This window comes from Monocercomonoides exilis (genome assembly GCF_001643675.1).
Source record: "Monocercomonoides exilis strain PA203 chromosome Unknown scaffold37-1059404, whole genome shotgun sequence".
Classification (NCBI taxonomy): domain Eukaryota; phylum Preaxostyla; order Oxymonadida; family Polymastigidae; genus Monocercomonoides; species Monocercomonoides exilis.
The window spans coordinates 205,864-223,492 of NW_027150582.1; the positions used below are offsets into that span (position 1 = coordinate 205,864).

General features: G+C 42.7%; 2 protein-coding genes across 2 annotated transcripts; both read left to right on the top strand.

Moving 5' to 3' along the window:
* Positions 1–362: 362 nt before the first annotated feature.
* Positions 363–4,178, top strand: MONOS_6695 (uncharacterized protein; the record flags this gene model as incomplete). The annotated part of the gene is made up of 2 exons (XM_067876944.1): positions 363–1,191; positions 1,501–4,178. 2 exons carry the CDS (start codon positions 363–365, stop codon positions 4,176–4,178), a joined length of 3,507 nt encoding a protein of 1,168 aa, XP_067723362.1.
* Positions 4,179–8,899: 4,721 nt separating this feature from the next.
* Positions 8,900–17,113, top strand: MONOS_14250 (uncharacterized protein; the record flags this gene model as incomplete). The annotated part of the gene is made up of 1 exon (XM_067867036.1): positions 8,900–17,113. The coding sequence occupies one exon, from the start codon at positions 8,900–8,902 to the stop codon at positions 17,111–17,113; it is 8,214 nt and encodes a 2,737-aa protein (XP_067723363.1).
* Between the last annotated feature and the right edge of the window lie 516 nt (positions 17,114–17,629).

The window sequence follows — 17,629 nt, forward strand, 5'->3', positions numbered from 1 at the left end:
TTGTCCTGCACTCTTTGCCTTCAAGAAAAATGTGGCATCCTTATGCTTTTCGATGTTCTATTTTGTTTTGTGTATTTTTTGTCTTTTCAAATTCGTTTGCATTCGAGGGACAAAATAATTCGAAATTTGCTGAAATGAGCTGGAAGGAAACCAATCCATCGAAATTGAACGATGATGAAAAGAATAATTTATATGAAAATGATTATGAAGGAAATTTGAAGAATGATTCTGTCGAAATTCAACAGAGGAAAAATGATTGTCTGGAAAAAGCAATAATTTCGTCAAAGCTTGAGTCTTGCATAACGTTGGTAAATTCATCGATCTATTTTCACCTGATAGCAATAAGAACTCATTTCAGTGGAATGCCAGCACTTAATGCCGAAAGGTCGATTCTTTTTCTTTCGAATTGCCTGTTGGAAATGTTCAGCAAAGAATATTATTCGCCAATCTGCTGTGACCAAAGTGGAGTTGCAATGAACAACATTTCTGCAATTAATAATGAAAACTGCAATGCGTTCCCATGCCTTGTGTCAACAACAACGGTCCAAGAAAAGAGCAAAATTGATGTTGGATTTGTTGAAATGGCTTCTTCAATCTTTTCAGACATTATGGTGTCCTCCACCTCTCCATTTGTGGGAAGCGAACTGTTTTCACAAGTTGATGTTCACATGTGCGAATTCATGAACATCACAGCGCGACAAAAGCCAGCATTTGCAGCAAAAAGTATTTTGAAGCAAACTTTGCAGAAAAACGTTGTTTCTGGATGTATTTTTTGCTATTGTGCCAACACGTTCGATGGAGTGATTGTTGGAGCGGAAAGGGGAAGCGGATTTGTTTCGATGAACACCACCTTTTCTGAAGCCAAGAACTCATACAAAGATCAGCCTTTTACAAGTCCTTTGCCATCATTTATATCTGGAGATATTGTGTTTGTTGGATGCACATTCACCAACTGCTCTTCTTCAGATCGAAATGGAGGAGCAATCTCAGTGAAAGGATCAGCCAATCTGAATGTGACAGATTGTTCATTTTCAGGTTGCAGCACAAGGAACGACAAAAATACATACACAAGAGGAGGAGCCTTATATCATGACAATCAATTTGTCTGCATCATTGTGAACACAAATTTTTCAAAGTGTTATGTTAATTTGACATCAGTTTCATTTGGAGGGGCTATGTGTTTATTTTATGGTTTGTTTAGCATTTATGGATGTATGTTTTTTAATTGCAACACAAATAATTACTGTGGAGCACTAAATTGCGAACATGGAATTTTGAAGTTATGCTCAAGTTCATTTTCAAATTGTGAATCAGTAGTCTATGGTGGATCTATTCACACACACAATTTAAAAGAAAAATCTTTTGCAACAGATTGCAGAATTTCGAATTCTCACACCGAAAGCCATTCAGGTGCAATATCGCAATCAATACCATTGGACGCATCCATTTTATGCATAAAATATTGTTTTTTTCAAAACAATTCTGCTGACTCAAATGAAGGACATGATATTCATTACTGGAATCCAGATAGCACCAAAGTTACTTCCGATTGCATCAGATATTCCTTTTCACGTTCGAATAAAAACAACAGAGTCACAACAAATGTTGACAGAAGTGAATGGCTTCCAGACCCAAATGCAAGTCCAGATCCAATCCTTGTGAATTCAGCGAAGTCTGGAGGAGACCACAACGACTGTGGAGGAACCGATGATGAATGCCGAACAATTGGTTTTGCAATGAATCAGTGGGTAAGTTTCAAGCACCATTCAATAAGATTGGAAAGCGAATGCTTTGAGGAAACCGAAATAGAAGTAGGCGGAAGAAGTGTTTTGTTGAAGAAGAGTGATGGATTGGACAGAGTGAACATTTCGAGTCACACAGAATCCGGATCATTGTTTTTCGTTGAATATGGATCACTTGAGATGGAGTTATTTACTCTCATTCACAGCTCAAGCATTTCCATCAATTCATTTCTTTTTCAGGTGACTGGAATGTTTGGATTTGTGCATCTGGATAAATGTGTAATCACAAGTGATACGCCTGATGGTATTTTCAACAGGCCTTTTCTAAGTGCTGACGAAGGCAGAATCTTTCTCGATGATTGTGAAGTCAAGAACATTGTCTTTTCAGACTGCTGCCTTTTGTCGACGAGCAACTGTGGAGAGATATGTGTTCATGGGGGAAACATCACAGAGATTGTGAGAAAAGTTGGAGATGGTGCCTTGATATTGAAGGCATTCAAAGGAGAGGAGCGCCTTGAATGGGAAAACACAACGGTTAGTGGATGCAGATGCTTGAATGGAAATGGAGGGATGGCTTCCTTGACGCTTGCTGAGGGAAGTCAATTGTCGATAGGGAAAGAAGGGTTGACAACAGCAATGAAAAACTGTGTGGCCAATGATGGAGAAGGAAATGCGCAAAATGGCAAAGGGAGAGGAGGATGCATCTATCTGAAGCTGACAAACGCAGCAGATGATTTTGTGATTTCGAATCCAGGGTTTGAGAATAACAGTGCGCTGTTTGGGAAAGATTTTTATGTGTATTCTCCAAATCTGAAGGCAAGTGTCACAAGAGAAAGAATTGCATATTATTCCACATTATTCACTGTTGACGAAGCAATGGGCACAGATGAAGGAACACCAGAGGTGGTCATCCCGCTTGTTTATTGCCTGAGAGAAAGAGGAGAAAGAGTAAATGTCGGAAGCAACGGAGTGGATGTTGGAGTGTGTGGCTTTGAAGACTATCCGTGCAAAACAATGCAGTTTTCTCTCGCTCAACAGGAAAAAGTGCACAAATTGACAATTGCTTCGTCGTATTCCCTTTCAGAGTGTTTGAGTTTGATGGGAAATGAAGAATACAGCATCAGAGGAGTGAATGGAAAATCGGAAATAAGTGTTGTTGGAAATGGGAGCGAGCAGAGTGGAGTGATTGAGGTGATGAGTGATGTTGGCATTAGTCTTGTGAGCTTGTCCTTGGAGGCATGGCTACAATCATCGCAAACGGCAGTGTTTGTTGTGGGAGAGGAAGTCGAAGGAAGCCTGCAGATATCATCATCACTTGTGAAGGGAAGCAATTCAATTTCGGAGATTGGGTACTCTCTTGTTGTTGTGAAGAATGGAAAAGCTGAATTGAATGATATGGAAGTCGATAGTCTAGCATTCAAGGAGCCCATGATCATCTGCGCTCAAATGGGCACAAAAGTCAAAGCAGTTAATCTTGTTTGCACCGATGTGTTGAGCTCCGAATCTGGTCTGATAAAGGCAGAAAGTGATTCAGAATTGCTGATAAGTGGCTCGAAGTTTGAAAGCACAGGAAGGAACAAAGGGTCTGTAATCAGCATCAACAAGGCGAGAAACAGCATTGTCAATCGAACCATATTCAGTGGATGCTTGCTTTCAAGTGGAGATGGAGGAGCGATTCAGGGTGTTATTGGACAAGGCCAGAAACTTGAGGTTGAAGGAGGAGAGATGAATGGGGTCTGTGAGAAGGGAAATGGAGGAGGAATGAAGATAGTGATGGAAAAAGATTCTATCTTTTATGTTGGAATCGAAGGATTGGCGAAGTTGAAAGGATGCCAAGCTGGAATGATTGGAGACAAGGGAGGATATGGAGGAGGGATATGGCTGGATTGTGTGAAATCCACGGGCGACTTTCGGCTGAAAAATGTTGAATTTGCAGGTTGTGTTGCAAACAAATGTGGGAAAAACATGTTTGTGAAGACAGAAAAAATGGGGAATGTGATTGACAGCATGAGGATTGGATTTGGTCCAGATCTTTTGAAAGAAGATGAGATTGCGGGAACAGAGAAAGAAGATGAAGGGTATGTGATTCCACTTGTGTTATTCTTGCGAGAGGATGTTTCAGAAGTTGCAGTTGGTGGGACAAATAAAAAAGATTTTTCCCGATGTGGGTATGCAGGGTATCCATGTGAAACAGTTCAGTTCGGGATTGCACAATGGAAAAAGGCAAGTGGAATAAGCTTGAAGATTAGTGAATCTGGAATTCTTGGATCAGAACTGTTATTGGCGAGTGGATCGAGCACATTCAGAGGAGCTGAGTTGGAGGCGAGGATGGATGTGTATGAAAACATAACAGTGAATCAGAGTGCTATGATTGAAGCGAGTTCAAATTGTTTGTTTGAGTCTCTTTTTTTGGTTGTTCCAGAGAGTCTTAATTGAAAAAGAAAATGTGAATCTCACTTCCTTCTCTTCTATTTACGAGAGAGATCATCACTTAAGGGTCAGTCACCCAACTGATCTGAAATGCAAAATAGTAATAGATTACAACGGTGATGTGAAATAGCTAAAAAGGATAGAAACATTAAAAAACATAACAATGTTATGGCGCTCATTACATATCACGCCTGAAGAAGAAGGAAGATGGGTCATTAACAGAATCTGTTTATAATAAGGGTGGGAGTGTATCGAGGCGGGAAGAAGAGAAGGAAGTGAGATTCACATTTTCTTTTTCAATCAAAGCGCAAGCACTTTGATTTAAAAGAAAACATTCTCTCACTTCCTTCTCTTCTATTTACGAGAGAGTTCCATAATTGGGAGAATACTCTGCTGTTGTTATTATTTGATTGACCTCTTATTTGTCATCCCTCAGCAATTGTTCGAGTTGCTCACGTTTGGCTTGCGCTCTGGTTTTAATTGTTATCTCAATTGTTTTCTTCTGGACAACTTCTCCAACTAGTCTTTTCTCACGAAAATTCCTTCTTTCATACTCTTTATGACTGTTCTCGTCTGGCTCCTCCACGTAGTCTGGCTTTGATGGTTCTTCTTCGTCGTTGTAGATCGTTTGGCTTTTGTTGTCATATTGCAGATTAGGTTTTTCCAACCTGATCCTGATTCCTTTTTCGCTCTCGATGTTGTCAGACTTTGAGTTCAGACTGTAGTCCTCTCATCTTGCTCTTCGTCAGTTGACGAAGAGTCCTCAATATCTTCTGAACTTGAATTGTCATCAAAGGTAATTTTTGGTTTGCGAAGGGTTTGCAGACTTAAAGGTGATGACTGGGTCTGGGAGGAAGTTGCATTAATAGCCGCTTGATCTGCAATCACTTTCGCACAGGATGTGGCGATATCTTTTTGAAAATAGTAATTAATAATGGTATCGCTTCGTGGAGACAGCCTTGCGAACTTTGCCACTTGCGCTATTGGTAGTCCAGCCATTGTCAATGCAGATATTGAAGCATGCTTTATCGAGTAAGGACCAAAATAATTCGGTATACCTGTCTCGTGAAGGAGATTTGCAACAAGTTTTCTCAGCACTCTTGCGGAAAGTGGAATCTTTGTGCGATCGTTAATAAACAAGTGGTCAGGGTTGTCTTGAAGTTTGCTTATTCTGGACCACAATTCACACACTGCTGAGGCAGGACATATTGAAGGAGTATCTGTGAGAAACGGTATTATAATGTCTGTTCTTTCGGGTCCTGTTTTCAGCGAAGTATCCAATGCAATTGAATCTTCTCTCACTGCAGAATGTTTCAGACTGATCCGCTCGAGCTCGGTGAACCGGCAGGCGGAGAATAGCATGCAAAGACAAATTGTTTTCTTCGTGAGAGTAGTGAAGGATAAGTTCGCGTTCTCGCCTAGCCCCGATATATAATCAAGAAGTATTTTGGGGTTCCATATATCAGGCTTATTTTTCTTCTTCCTCCTTTCCAATCTTTTAAATGATCGGAAGAGAAGCTTCATAAGCGGGTAATCTCCCAAACTTCTCTCGAATAATAATTGAGAAATGAGAGAGATGGCAGATCGTATTTTACAAAGGGATTGCTCCTTCAGCCCCTTGTTGAAAAGCTTAAGGAAAACATCGGCACATCTAACGACCCAATTGAACCAATCTCCAACAGAAAGACCATAGCCGCAGTTTGTCCACTGGTCTCCGAAATGAGCATAACTGAGTAAGTACCCATGCCACGTCGAAGGCGAAAGACTGGATTTGCACAGATCACATATATCCATTGGAAATCCTCTTGTTTGCAAAACTCCTTTGAACCAGTGTTCTCCATTGATCGCTAAGGATTCATCAGTACAACTCGAAGCTTCCCTGGTGGCAGGCAAGCATCCATCCTCTTCATCCATGGTCCCGGGGTAAGAAGTTCGCTCTGGCTCTTCCACATCCATTCTATATGGGTCGTTCTTTTCAACAACGGCTCCCATATTTGTCCCTTCCAATCGGGAAGAAGGAGAAGACCTCGAGCTCGTTCGAGAATCATTTTCCTGATTGTCGGAAGAATGAGAGGAATTGGAGGATGAGCAAGAACTGTCTCTCCTCGCCAAGGCTGCTGCAGACCGTCTTCGTTTATCGGGCTTCCTGGCCCGCACCATCTGCTCACTTTCTTGTTTTGTTTTGTGGCGAAAGCGTCCAACGTTATGTTCAATCTCATCTTCGTTACAAGCTCCTTGTAGGATTCTTGCTTTATCTGATAGTCGCCTCCCCTTTCTAGCCTGGAAAGAGAATCGGCCCTTTCGTTTCTTTGACCGGGGATGTGTTGCGCTTTCACTTGAATCTGCATCGTGTGCGTTTGTTTCCAAATCTTCAATAGGAGTCTTCTCAAATTCGCTCCTGCCCGCCACCTGTTCAGGTTGAACACCGATGTTGAGTTGTCCGATCTGATAAGTAGTTTGTGGATGCGATTGGATAACAGAATTGGGGAGAAGTGAGTTAGAGCTGACAAAATTGCGAACATCTCCCGATAGTTTGAACTTTGATTTCGTTGCCAATAGGGGAGTCTGCGATGAAAATCCAAAATACTGTTTCCGATTCTTAAATAAGCTCCAACAGCTTTTCTGGAAGCATCCGTCGTAAGTGTTGCATCTGGAAGAAAGAGTGGGCATAGTTGTCTTGGCGTGTTGGTTTTCAACCTCGATATCCATTTGGTTAGATTGGGGAGAATGGACTGGTTGATCCTCATCTTCCCTCTCCATCCTACCATCGAAACCATTTTGTTTAAAGTGCGATAAAGATCTGAGAGAAACAGAGAAGCTTCTCGAACCACGAACCTTGTAGCGTTCAGCTTTCCAATGAACGCTGCAAGGTCTCTTACTCTCACTTCTTTCGCTCTGAGGGACCTCCTCCTCCATCTGGTACATTCCTTTATAAGTTCTTTCGTTCTCATCATTTCCAGAGCTACATTGAACTGGTGCGTGTTCCACTCGAAACCCAAATAGGTGAAAGTTTGTGAGGGAATCAAATGACTCTTTTCTGTGTTTACCAGAAGACCAAGGCTTTCGAAAAGAGAAACGACTTTCTGAGTTATCCATTTTAATTTCTTTTGGTCTTGGTGAAGAAGAATAATATCGTCGAGGTACGCGATTGCTCTTACGTTCCATTGCTCCCGGATGAATTGTATCACCTTCCTCATGATTTTTGTAAAGATTCTTGGAGAATCTTTGTATCCAAATGGCATTCCGTTGAAACAGTAGTAATTTTCGTTGAATTCGAACGCAAGAAACGGCTTGAAGTTGTCGTCCACTTTCACTAAATAGTAGGCCTGGCTTAGGTCTAAAGTTGTTGCATAATCTCCTCTTGTTATAATTCGTTCTAGTGACCTGTAATCCTCCAGTTTGAAATGGATTGACTTCGTTGCATTGTTCAACGCTCTGCAATCGATAATTTGTCTCCATCCCCCTTGTTTTTTCTTTATCACAAACACTGGATTTAAATGTTTCACCTTTCTTTTCTGTATTTTTTGTATTATGTTCGTTTCGAGCTGATTCTGGATCAGCTTTGCCATCGCTTTGGTTGCTTCCCCTGATTGATGGGGGCTGTATGTTTCCATTTTTGAGTTTAGTAATTTCTCCCTGGCTATCCTGTTTTTCCAAATTGGAATGACGCCTCTTTTTACCAACTTCTCTCCATCTATCATTCTCCACGCTTCTCGAAAATATTCCGTTCTTCCTCCAACAATTGAAGGTGACTGGCTTAGTTGGTTCCCGTTCCCCTGGATCGCGTTTGAGAAGGACTTCTGCGGTATGTATTTGAGGTTTTTCTCCCTGCCCACGACCGGGGACCCGAACGAAAAAACCGAGGGCGTTGGTAGCTTTCATGTTTTCCATATCTGCTTTTGCCAAAGGATTTGGAATTAAATGAGAACGAAGTCCATCTTTTCGCTGTTGATTGTGAGGTTTTCCTGACCTCTTCCAATAAATCACTTTGCCTTTTCGTTAGGAGCGGTGATGCTGAATCCTCTTTCATTCTCGCTGCTTCGGTAAATCCAAATCTCGCTTGGATGCGAGCGTTTCTGGCTTCTTTCAAGGCTTGTGCAAGCAGTAAACATGCTTGCGCTACGGCACTCTGAGCTTCATCATCTTTTGTTTTCGTATGGGCAAATAAAATAAGTTTCATTGCGGGGTAAAGAAACGTCTCACATCTTTCTCCTGCTTGATCTAAGGCGTCTTTGTACGGACTGGTAGTCCTTACAAAAGGTGGAGGCGCATTAGGGAGGAAAGGGGATAAGTCTTCTGTCTTCAACGAAGCAACCAAGTCATTTATCTCCTGTTCCGGTAATGGAAGATCATATAACGATAATTCCGGTGCTCTACCAAATATTTTAAGAAACGAATTTTCCAGTGTAATTTCTTCTTCTTTTTCTTCGCCAAGGGTGGTAGAAGGTGGGGAGAGTGAGGATGAAATAGAAGAAGGTTGGGAAGCGGAAAAGGGTCCGGGAAATGTCGGAAACCCGCTTGTTGGACCACCAGGCAGCGCAGCTGCGCTCGGTTCGGCCGCAAGTCCTGTTCCCAGAGGATTGTTAGGGATCATCATTTTTAGATCAGTGATCGTGACTGACCCTTAAGTGATGATCTCTCTCGTAAATAGAAGAGAAGGAAGTGAGAGAATGTTTTCTTTTAAATCAAAGTGCTTGCGCTTTGATGGAAGAGAATGGCTGATGAAGATGAGTGCTGAAACACTGAACCTCACAAACTGCCAATATTCAGCGAGATTTGCATCCTTTGTGAGCGTTGGGCTTGTGCTTTGTGTTGGAGGAAAGATGGAGATATGTGAGTTAAGTGTGAATGAAGTGGAGTTTCGATTGCATCCATTGATGAGGATTGAAGAAGAAGCTGTATGCAATATGAATGAAAGTGTTTTGAATGGAGTTATTACGAATGGAGAAGTGAGTGTAATTGAATTGCATTCGTCAGGGATACTGACATTGGCAAAAACAACAATGAGTGGGAAGAGAGAGAGAGCATCAGGAGGAGGGATGATCTGCGATGTGAATGGAAAGACATTGACTGTTGAGGATTGTTCGTTTTGTGGTATTTGTGTGAGCATGCAGAATGGAAGCGCCATAAACGGAAATATTGGTGATGAAAACAGTGTTGTTGTGAGAAACAGCACTTTTGATGATTGCTCTGCGAATGATGGGTGTGGTGGTGGAATGATGGTGACTTTGAGTGGAGAAGGAATGCTGCGAATTGGAGAAGAAGGGGAGAGAATGGATATAAAGAAGTGTAATGCTCGCGATTTGAGCGAAGAAAAAGAAGGAAGAGGATATGGGGGAGGAGTTTTTGTGAGAATTGTGGAAGAAGCATATGATGTGATCTTGCGAAGTATTTCATTTGGCCTGGGAGAAGAAAGTAACGGGGCAGACAATGGAGGGAACAATATTTTTGTGGAAGCGAATGAGCTGAAGAAGATTGCAGCAGACACTGCGTTCGATTTTTCGTTTGCCAAGAGCGAAGAAGAAATGCCAAACTTGAAGGATATGATGGGCTTTGAAAGTGGAAACAAGTTCCAAGCAATTCCGTTGGTGCTGCTGTTTCGGAACTTTTCGAGTCCTGCATTTGTTGGAAATGATGGAATAAATGGGAAATTGTGTGGATTTTCTGATTATCCGTGTGCAGATGTGTTGTTTACTGGGAAAACAATTTTTGGTCAAGGCAGTGCAATAATACGGTTGCTTCCGCAATATGAAATCACGAACCAGCTGAAGATTGAAGAGCAAGAGATGAAGATAGATGTGGAAGAGATTGGGGTGGAGGTTGCGATTGCGAGTAACGGGAGTATCAATGGAGAAGGATTTATTGAAACGCGTTCAGCAACAACATTTGGGAAAATGATGTTCAGTGTTCCATCCTCGATGCCAGACAGAAAAAGTGCGCTGTTTGTGTGTTTCAGTTCATCGCTTGTGATGAACAATGTTTCGTTCATATCCAGAACGAACGTTGTCAGTTTCTCGCTCGTGAAAGTTGTTGGAGGAGAATCCAGTTTGGTTGGAGTGAAAGTGAGGGATATGAAATTCAGCACAAATAGCTTTTTTGTGATTCAGGGAAATGGGGCAAGTGCTCAGTTAAATGGAATGGAATTGGAGGGTGTTAATGGAGAAGATGTTTGTGGGCTTATCCATGTGAATTCAGGAGGTTCAGTCAGTATTGTGAATTCGAGTGAAAAAGGAGCAGACATGAAGAATGGAGCAGTGCTGTGTTTTGATTGTTCGTGTGGAATTCAGCTGCAGAACAACAGTGTGACCGCAGTGAGCAGAGAGGTTGGGAGTGGAGGAGGAGTTGTGGGGAGGGCTGGGGAAGGGAAAGTGGTTGAGATGAAGGAATGTGCATTTGAGGCAATTGTCTGTGCTGAAGAAGGAGCAAAAGGTGGAGGATTGGTGGTGCATGTGGAGAAAGGAGGAACACTGAAGTTTGAAGGGAACAGTGTGAAATTCAATGAGGTGAGTGAATCAGGAGGATATGGTGGAGGGATGTTTTTGGAGTTTGAGGATACTGATTTGAGCTATTCGATGCAAAAGAACAGATTTGGTGAGAACAAAGCATTGCTGGGAAGGGATGTGTATGTTGTGTGTGAGGATGTGAGGAGGATGCTGAATGAAATTCTTTGGGAAGGATCGGTGAATGAAGAAGATGAGAGAGAACGATTTTGGGTGTATGATGGCTCAGTTTCCCCAGCGATAAATGTGTCGATACTGGTGATATTGTTTCCTGAATCTCCAAAGATAATGTTTGTGGATGGAGCAAAAGTGAACAAAGAGGAGTGTGGGTTCGAAGAAACACCGTGCAAGGATGTTGGATATGCCTTTTCATTGATGAATGACTCGCACTCGACAATCAGGGTGATTGGAAACACAACTTTGGATGCAGATATCGCAAGGAATGCATCGTTGGCAATTCAGGGAAGAGGCCTCACAAAGCCGATTATTGGAGTTGGAGGAGGCGGTCATATAACATTGGTCAGCAGCCCCATTTTCTTGAGCATACGGAGCTTGGCATTTGAGCTTCCAGCATCTCCCACAACAGCTGGTTATGAAGAGCTTCTGAAAATAGAAGGAGGGCAGTGTCTGATAAGTGAGTGTGTGTTTGGGGTTGAGAATGGAATAGAGAGCATGATTGAAAAGGAAAGTTGTGTTTGGATTGTGAAAGAAACAGACGGAAAGCTGGAAATGAAGTCAGTGAGTGTTGTTGGGATTGGCTTTCAAATGGGAAAGGGAATTGCTGATGTGGAAAGAGGAGTGATCAGTTTGTCTGAAGTGGAAATCAAAGGTGTTTCGACAGAAGGAAAGAGTTTGATATGTGGAGGAGAAGGAGCAGAAATAGTTTGGAGCAATGTTAGAGCAAGTGGGTGCAGCATTGAAAATGGTCATTTGTTGGAAGCGAAAAAGGCAGGAAATGTGGAAATAGCGAATGAAAGCTGTTTTGAAGGGTGTGGAGTGAGTGTGGCGAATGGGGGGATGATGTGGTGTGAACTGGGAGGAAATGATAAGTTGTTGATGAAAAACTCCACAATGAGGAATTTTTGTGTTGATGGTGAAGATGGGAGAGGAGGAGGAGTGTATCTTCACATCGGAAACGATTCGACTGACAATTTCGTGTTTGAAGATTTGTTGTTCTCAGAGAATAGTGCGCGAGAAGGGAAGGACATGTTTGTTTTCTGCAAGGCATTGAACATAAGTGTGTCTCCCATTCGATTTTGTTTTGTGGCAGAAAATGAAGAAGAAGGAAATAGAGCTGATTTGTGGGGAAGTGATGAATCACATTATTTTGATCCAGTCAATTTGAGATTGTTTCTTGTTCAACTGCATACAGAATGTGTATATTTGTCAGTTGAAGGATATGATGCAATTGGATGTGGGTTGGAAGAGCATTCATGTCAAACACTATGGCGGGGTGTCCAGAACATCAAATCTGGAAAGGATAACTCAGAGATTGTTATTTTGGAGAAGGCTCATGTGAAAGATGGGAGTGATGTGTCAGGAATTAGGATTCGATCAGCACAAGATGAGGTGCATTCTTCTTTGCTGTTTGAAGAAAATTGTGAATTCAATGGGGATGGGGCTATTGTGAACAGCAAGAAATCAGAGTTTGTCTTTGTCGACTTTGCATTTCCGCATTCACTGAGAAATGGAGTGAAAGCGCTTATTTTGTCTGAGTCCACAAATGGTGACATGAAGATGAGCAATTGCATATTTGAATGTTCTCAACAAGAGACTGTCGAGTTTGTCTTGTTGGAAATGAATGGAGGAGAAGTGACTTTGGACCGGTGCAGTTTCAAAGGGCAGATGGTTTTTGGTTCTCAACCACTGAAATTGACTGGAACAGTGAATATGAATAATTGCTCGTTTCAGGCAGTGGCCTCAGCACAAAATGGAAAAGGGGGATTGGCGAATGTTATTCTTGAAAATGAAGCAGAACTGCAAGTCAAGAACTGCGCAATTCAAAAATGTGAATGCTTAACTGAAAGAGGCAGGGGAGGCGGATTGTTCATTGATTGCAAGAAGTCCAAAATTGCTGGATCTGTCTTATTCAGTACTGTTATCTTTGAAGGGAACAAGGCAGATGTTGGAGAAAATCTGTTTGTTGAATCGTTTGATCTGAACAGCACTGTGACAACAGACACTTTTGATTTTGACTTTGAACCACTGAAGAGCAATGCAAATGGGTTTGTTGGAAGTGACAAGGTGTTCAATGAAACAGATTTGTTCAGATTTGTTGTGGGATACAGAAGCGAAAGGATATATGTGTCAGATGAAGGGCATGATGTGGCTCGATGTGGCTCAGCTGAAGATCCTTATCAGAGTTGGCGGAAAGGTGTTAGGCAGATGAGCGAAGGGACAGATAAGCGTTGGATATTTATTTTGGGGAAAGTTGAGCTGAATGAGGTGTTTGAGATGACTGATTGCTCGATCGAAGCATGGAATCCTGTGGGAGACGAGGTATCGAAGGTGAAGATGGTGATTGAAAACGATGTGAATGAGAGCAGAAAAGCGTGCCTTTGGAACAAAAACACAGCAAGGATTGCTCGAGTCGAGTTTGAAATGGAAGGGGAATATGACAATGAAGAGAAGGCAGTGATTTTGAGCGAGAATGGGAGCTTGAGCCTGGTGAACTGTTCAATTGAAGGATTGGCAGAAAAGAGGATTCAGATGCTTGTGTCATTTGTCTGTGTGAGAGAAGGAGTCTTGGAGATAACGAATTTTGATGTTTCGAATTTGAATTGTGAGAGAAGTCTTCTTGTTGTTTCAGAGAGATGTGAAAGCAGGATTGAGGAGCTTGTGATAAAAGGATTGAGTCTGAACGAAGGAAGTGTGATCGAAGTTGAGGGAGCAAGCAGGAGCAATCATGAGCAAGCAAAATCAATGAAAAGCACTCCAACTCTATTGCTGGAGAAATGCCATGTGAAAGATGTGAAGAAAGATGTGGGAGGGGCATGTGTGATTGATTCGAGTGCAAATAAGGAAAGTTTGAAGCTTGTGGTGAACAGAAGTGTGTTTGATGAATGCAGAAGCTCAAACAGTGAAGAAGGAGGAGCCATTCTGTTTGTGTTGAAGAGCGAGGGAAGTCTGAGGATAGAAGAGAGCACGCTGAGCCAATGCGGATGCTCGACAGCCAAAGGCAGAGGAGGAGGGATTTGTGTGGATGCAGCTGTTTCTGGGGATCTGAACATGCGATTTGTGAAGGATGGATTTGATTCCAATGTTGCGCGTGTTGGGCGGGATTTGTTTGTGAAGTGTGTGGATATCAAGAAGCAGATCAATGAAACACAGTTCAATCTGGATCTGAGAGAAGGATCATACAACAGATACAATGCGATATATGGAGTGGATGAGACAGAGTTTGTGGATGAGCCGATGAATCTGATCGAGTTCATTGTCACATATCAAAATGATGTTATTTTTGTCACGTCAAATATCTCCAAAGGCAGCGAAGACTCGAAGAACTGTGGCACACAAAAGCAGCCATGTGCCACATTGGAGTACGGTCTGCAGCATTTGTCATATGAGTTCAACAGCCAACTTGTGATAATCGAAGAAGGGCGAATATCGGCTGAGCTGGAGTTATGCAATGTGACCATTTCATCCCGTTCAGAGCAGCATGCCAAAGTCGGAGTGACTTCAGGAATTCATGAATCAGCCGAGAGCCTATTGAGCTGCGCCGACAAAGTGCTTTTGACTCGTCTGTTTGTTTTATTTGAGAGTTCGTATGCGATGGCGCATGGTTCATTTCTTCGAAGTGAAGCAGGAGCGGTTCAGATTGTTTCATGTTCATTTTCATGTGAAGAAACAACAAGAAATGATGAATCAGATTTGTTGTTAATTCTGCTGTTGGTCACTGGAAATGGAAGCTTATCAATGGAAGAAGTGAACATTTCTCATGTTTCAGCAGTCAGTCAGTTAATTGTTGTGGAGTCAAATGCTTGTCTGAAGTGTTCATCTATTTCAATTCAGGATGTGAGTTGCAGAAAGAGATTGATATGTCTGAGCAGTCATGGAAAAGTGACTCTTGAAAAAATGGAAATGAGCAATGTTATGATCAGCGAAGAATCTGCCATTCAAGTGTATTCAAGTGATGCGAATAGAAATGGAGATGAGGAAGAAAGAAATGAGATAGAGATAAGCCAATTGGTGTGCGAGAATATTAGCGTTGGGTTGATTTCCTCAGTCATTGCCTGTGATAGGTTGAAAGACAGCTTTGTGAAGATTGAGAACAGCTCGTTTGTGTCATGTTCATCATCTGCTGAAAGAGGAAGTTTGGTGATGATGAGCGCCTGCCGAAATGTGTCAATGAATTTGTGCAGGTTTGGAGTGAATATGCAATCCTTTGATGAAACTGTGAATGATGAAGGAGAAGATATATGTGAATGGGATGGATCACTTGTTGATATGAAGGGCACAGTTGCAAGCATGAAAGACACAACCATAGAGAATTCAAGTGAAGGAGGTTTGTCTATTTCAGGAGGGCAGGTTATGATTGAAGAAGGAAGGTTCATGAACAACAATCCAGTGATAGGGAAATATCCATCGATTCGAAGGAACATTGTTTGCAGCGATGATGCGACAGTGAATGTTGTGAGCCTGAAGGGCGGAGATGGAGCGAAAGAAAACAGCTCGTTGTGGATGCTGAACAAGGGGTGCAAGGCGGAAGGGATGCTGGAAGGGCTGAAGTCTGTGCTGTTTATTCCTGTTCTGGATTCAGTGAGCATGGCAGAGGAAGGGGCTGTGATGAGTCTGAGCTTCCGAGGGGCGCTTTTCATTCCGTGCAAGCTGGGGTTTGAGATAGTGGCAAGAATGGGAAGCACAAAGCTGATCGAGAAGTGGGAGTTTTCGGAGGGCGATTTTGCATCAGAAACAGAAGTGCACTCGTCGATTTCGTCTGCGATGGTCACTTCTTCACCCGATGAGTCGGAAGTGGCAGCAGCGATCATATTTGGAGAAAAGAATGCAGAAACGGATCTGTTCGTTCTGAAGAACAGAAGTGAACCTCAAACAAGGGGAGATGGAAAACTTGTTGAAGGAGGAAAAGAAGGGAAATCGTTTTGGCCAATCATTGTAATTGTTCTTGTTGTTATTTTACTGATTGTTCTTATTGTTGCAGTTGCATTTATTGTTCGATGGAGGAAAGCAAAGAATGAAGCTGAAGATCTGAGAGAGATTGTGAATGATAATATCAGAAAAGATCCGAAGGCATTTGAGATGGTGACAATGGAGATGTCACCTGAGGAGCAGTGGAGGAGAGCTGAGAGAGAGGCAGAGAAGAAGAATGAAGAGAGGATAAAGAAGAGGGTGTATGAGAAAAGCTTGGGACACTCGGAGTCATCTGAGCATCTTCTGTCCGAGAGTGGCTCAACTGAATATATTTTGGGAAGAGATTCAGACAAGATCCCCGAATGGGTGCTGGAGAAGGTTGATGATGAGGAAGAGACAAGAAAGAGAACACCATCACCATCCATCTCATCCACCTCAACCAGTTCAACGACTGATTCGGATTCAACATTTGTTCGATCAGAGTGTCTGTGTCCAACCACCTCATCGATGTCGAATCTGGTGGATGCAATGGCCTGCTCATCTCCACATGAAAAGCTGATTGTGGATCTGAGGGATTCGCTGTTCATGCTGCTTCATGGAAGGAACGAGAAGAAAGAGATGGCGATAGGCACACTGGAGGAGCGGGAGGTGACAGCTGCTCAGATCATGTTCTGGGTGGCGAACGGGGTGCTTCATTGCTTTGACGAGCTCAAAGTGGCGCTTCAATCGCTGGATGGCCTGAGCCCGCACATTGTGCTGTTCTCAGAGCACATGGTGATCTGCATTGCGATGCACTCAGACTGCTCGACAGACTCGGATTCATCGTCCATCTCATCATCAAGGACTGTTGTGACATCTGCCAGTGATGATGAGGAGGACTCTCTGCCCTCGTCAGCATTTGAGGATGAGGACGAATTCAAAAAAGAGTGCCTTCGGTGGAAGGCGCCGGAGCTGGTGAGTGGAGCGAAGAAGCATGCGACGAAGAAGACAGTGGTGTTTTCGATTGGGATGATGGTGTGGGAGTGTGTGACGCTGAAGATGCCGTTTGGGGAGTATGACGGGTCGGGGGCAGGGGAGCTGATTGTTGAAGGGGCGAGGCCAAGCATGGAGATGATGGAGGGGTCGAGGCTGTCGGGATGTGTGAAGGAGTGTGTACTGCAGAAGGGCAGGGAGCGGCCAGAGCTGGGGAGGCTGAAGCGAGAGTTTTTTGGGTATTTCCCATCGGGAGCAACGATGGTGACAGCGACAGACGCGATTGGGCTGTATGAGGGGAGCGATGTGTTCTATGGAAGTGGGGGTATTTGCAGCAGCAGCTGCGACAGCGGCAGCACATGCACAGAAATGGGAGGATGATAAGCGTTGGGGCTTCTGAAAGACGGTGATGAAAAGCAGAGGAAGGAGAAATGAAGATGAGAATATTCTTTGATTGGTGTTTGGTGAATGAGTGGCGAAGGAGGGTGAAGGATTTGAAGGGATGGGATGGATGATTATTTGGGAGGCAGGAGAATGGAGCTGTGGCGGAACATTGGACGAGAGGGAGGAGCCACAGGGGTGGGAAAAGTTTGTTGGGAGCGACTTCTGAGCAGCTGATGTGAAAGAGTGGTTGTTTCTTCCATTTTATTTTGTTTTTCAATTTTTATTTTTTTATTTTTATTTTTATTTTTATTTTTATTTTTTATTTTTTAATTTTTTTTTTTGGAAATTACTCACCTCATGAACTTTTGGAGGCTATGCCCTATTTTCTGTTAGGTTTCAAATGATCTGTCAATTCTGATATTTTTTTGTATTTGGGATGTTTTAATGAACCAGCGATTCGGAAATGAATATTGTTGGATGAAGAAAACTTTCAGGATCAAAGCATTGAGTGAT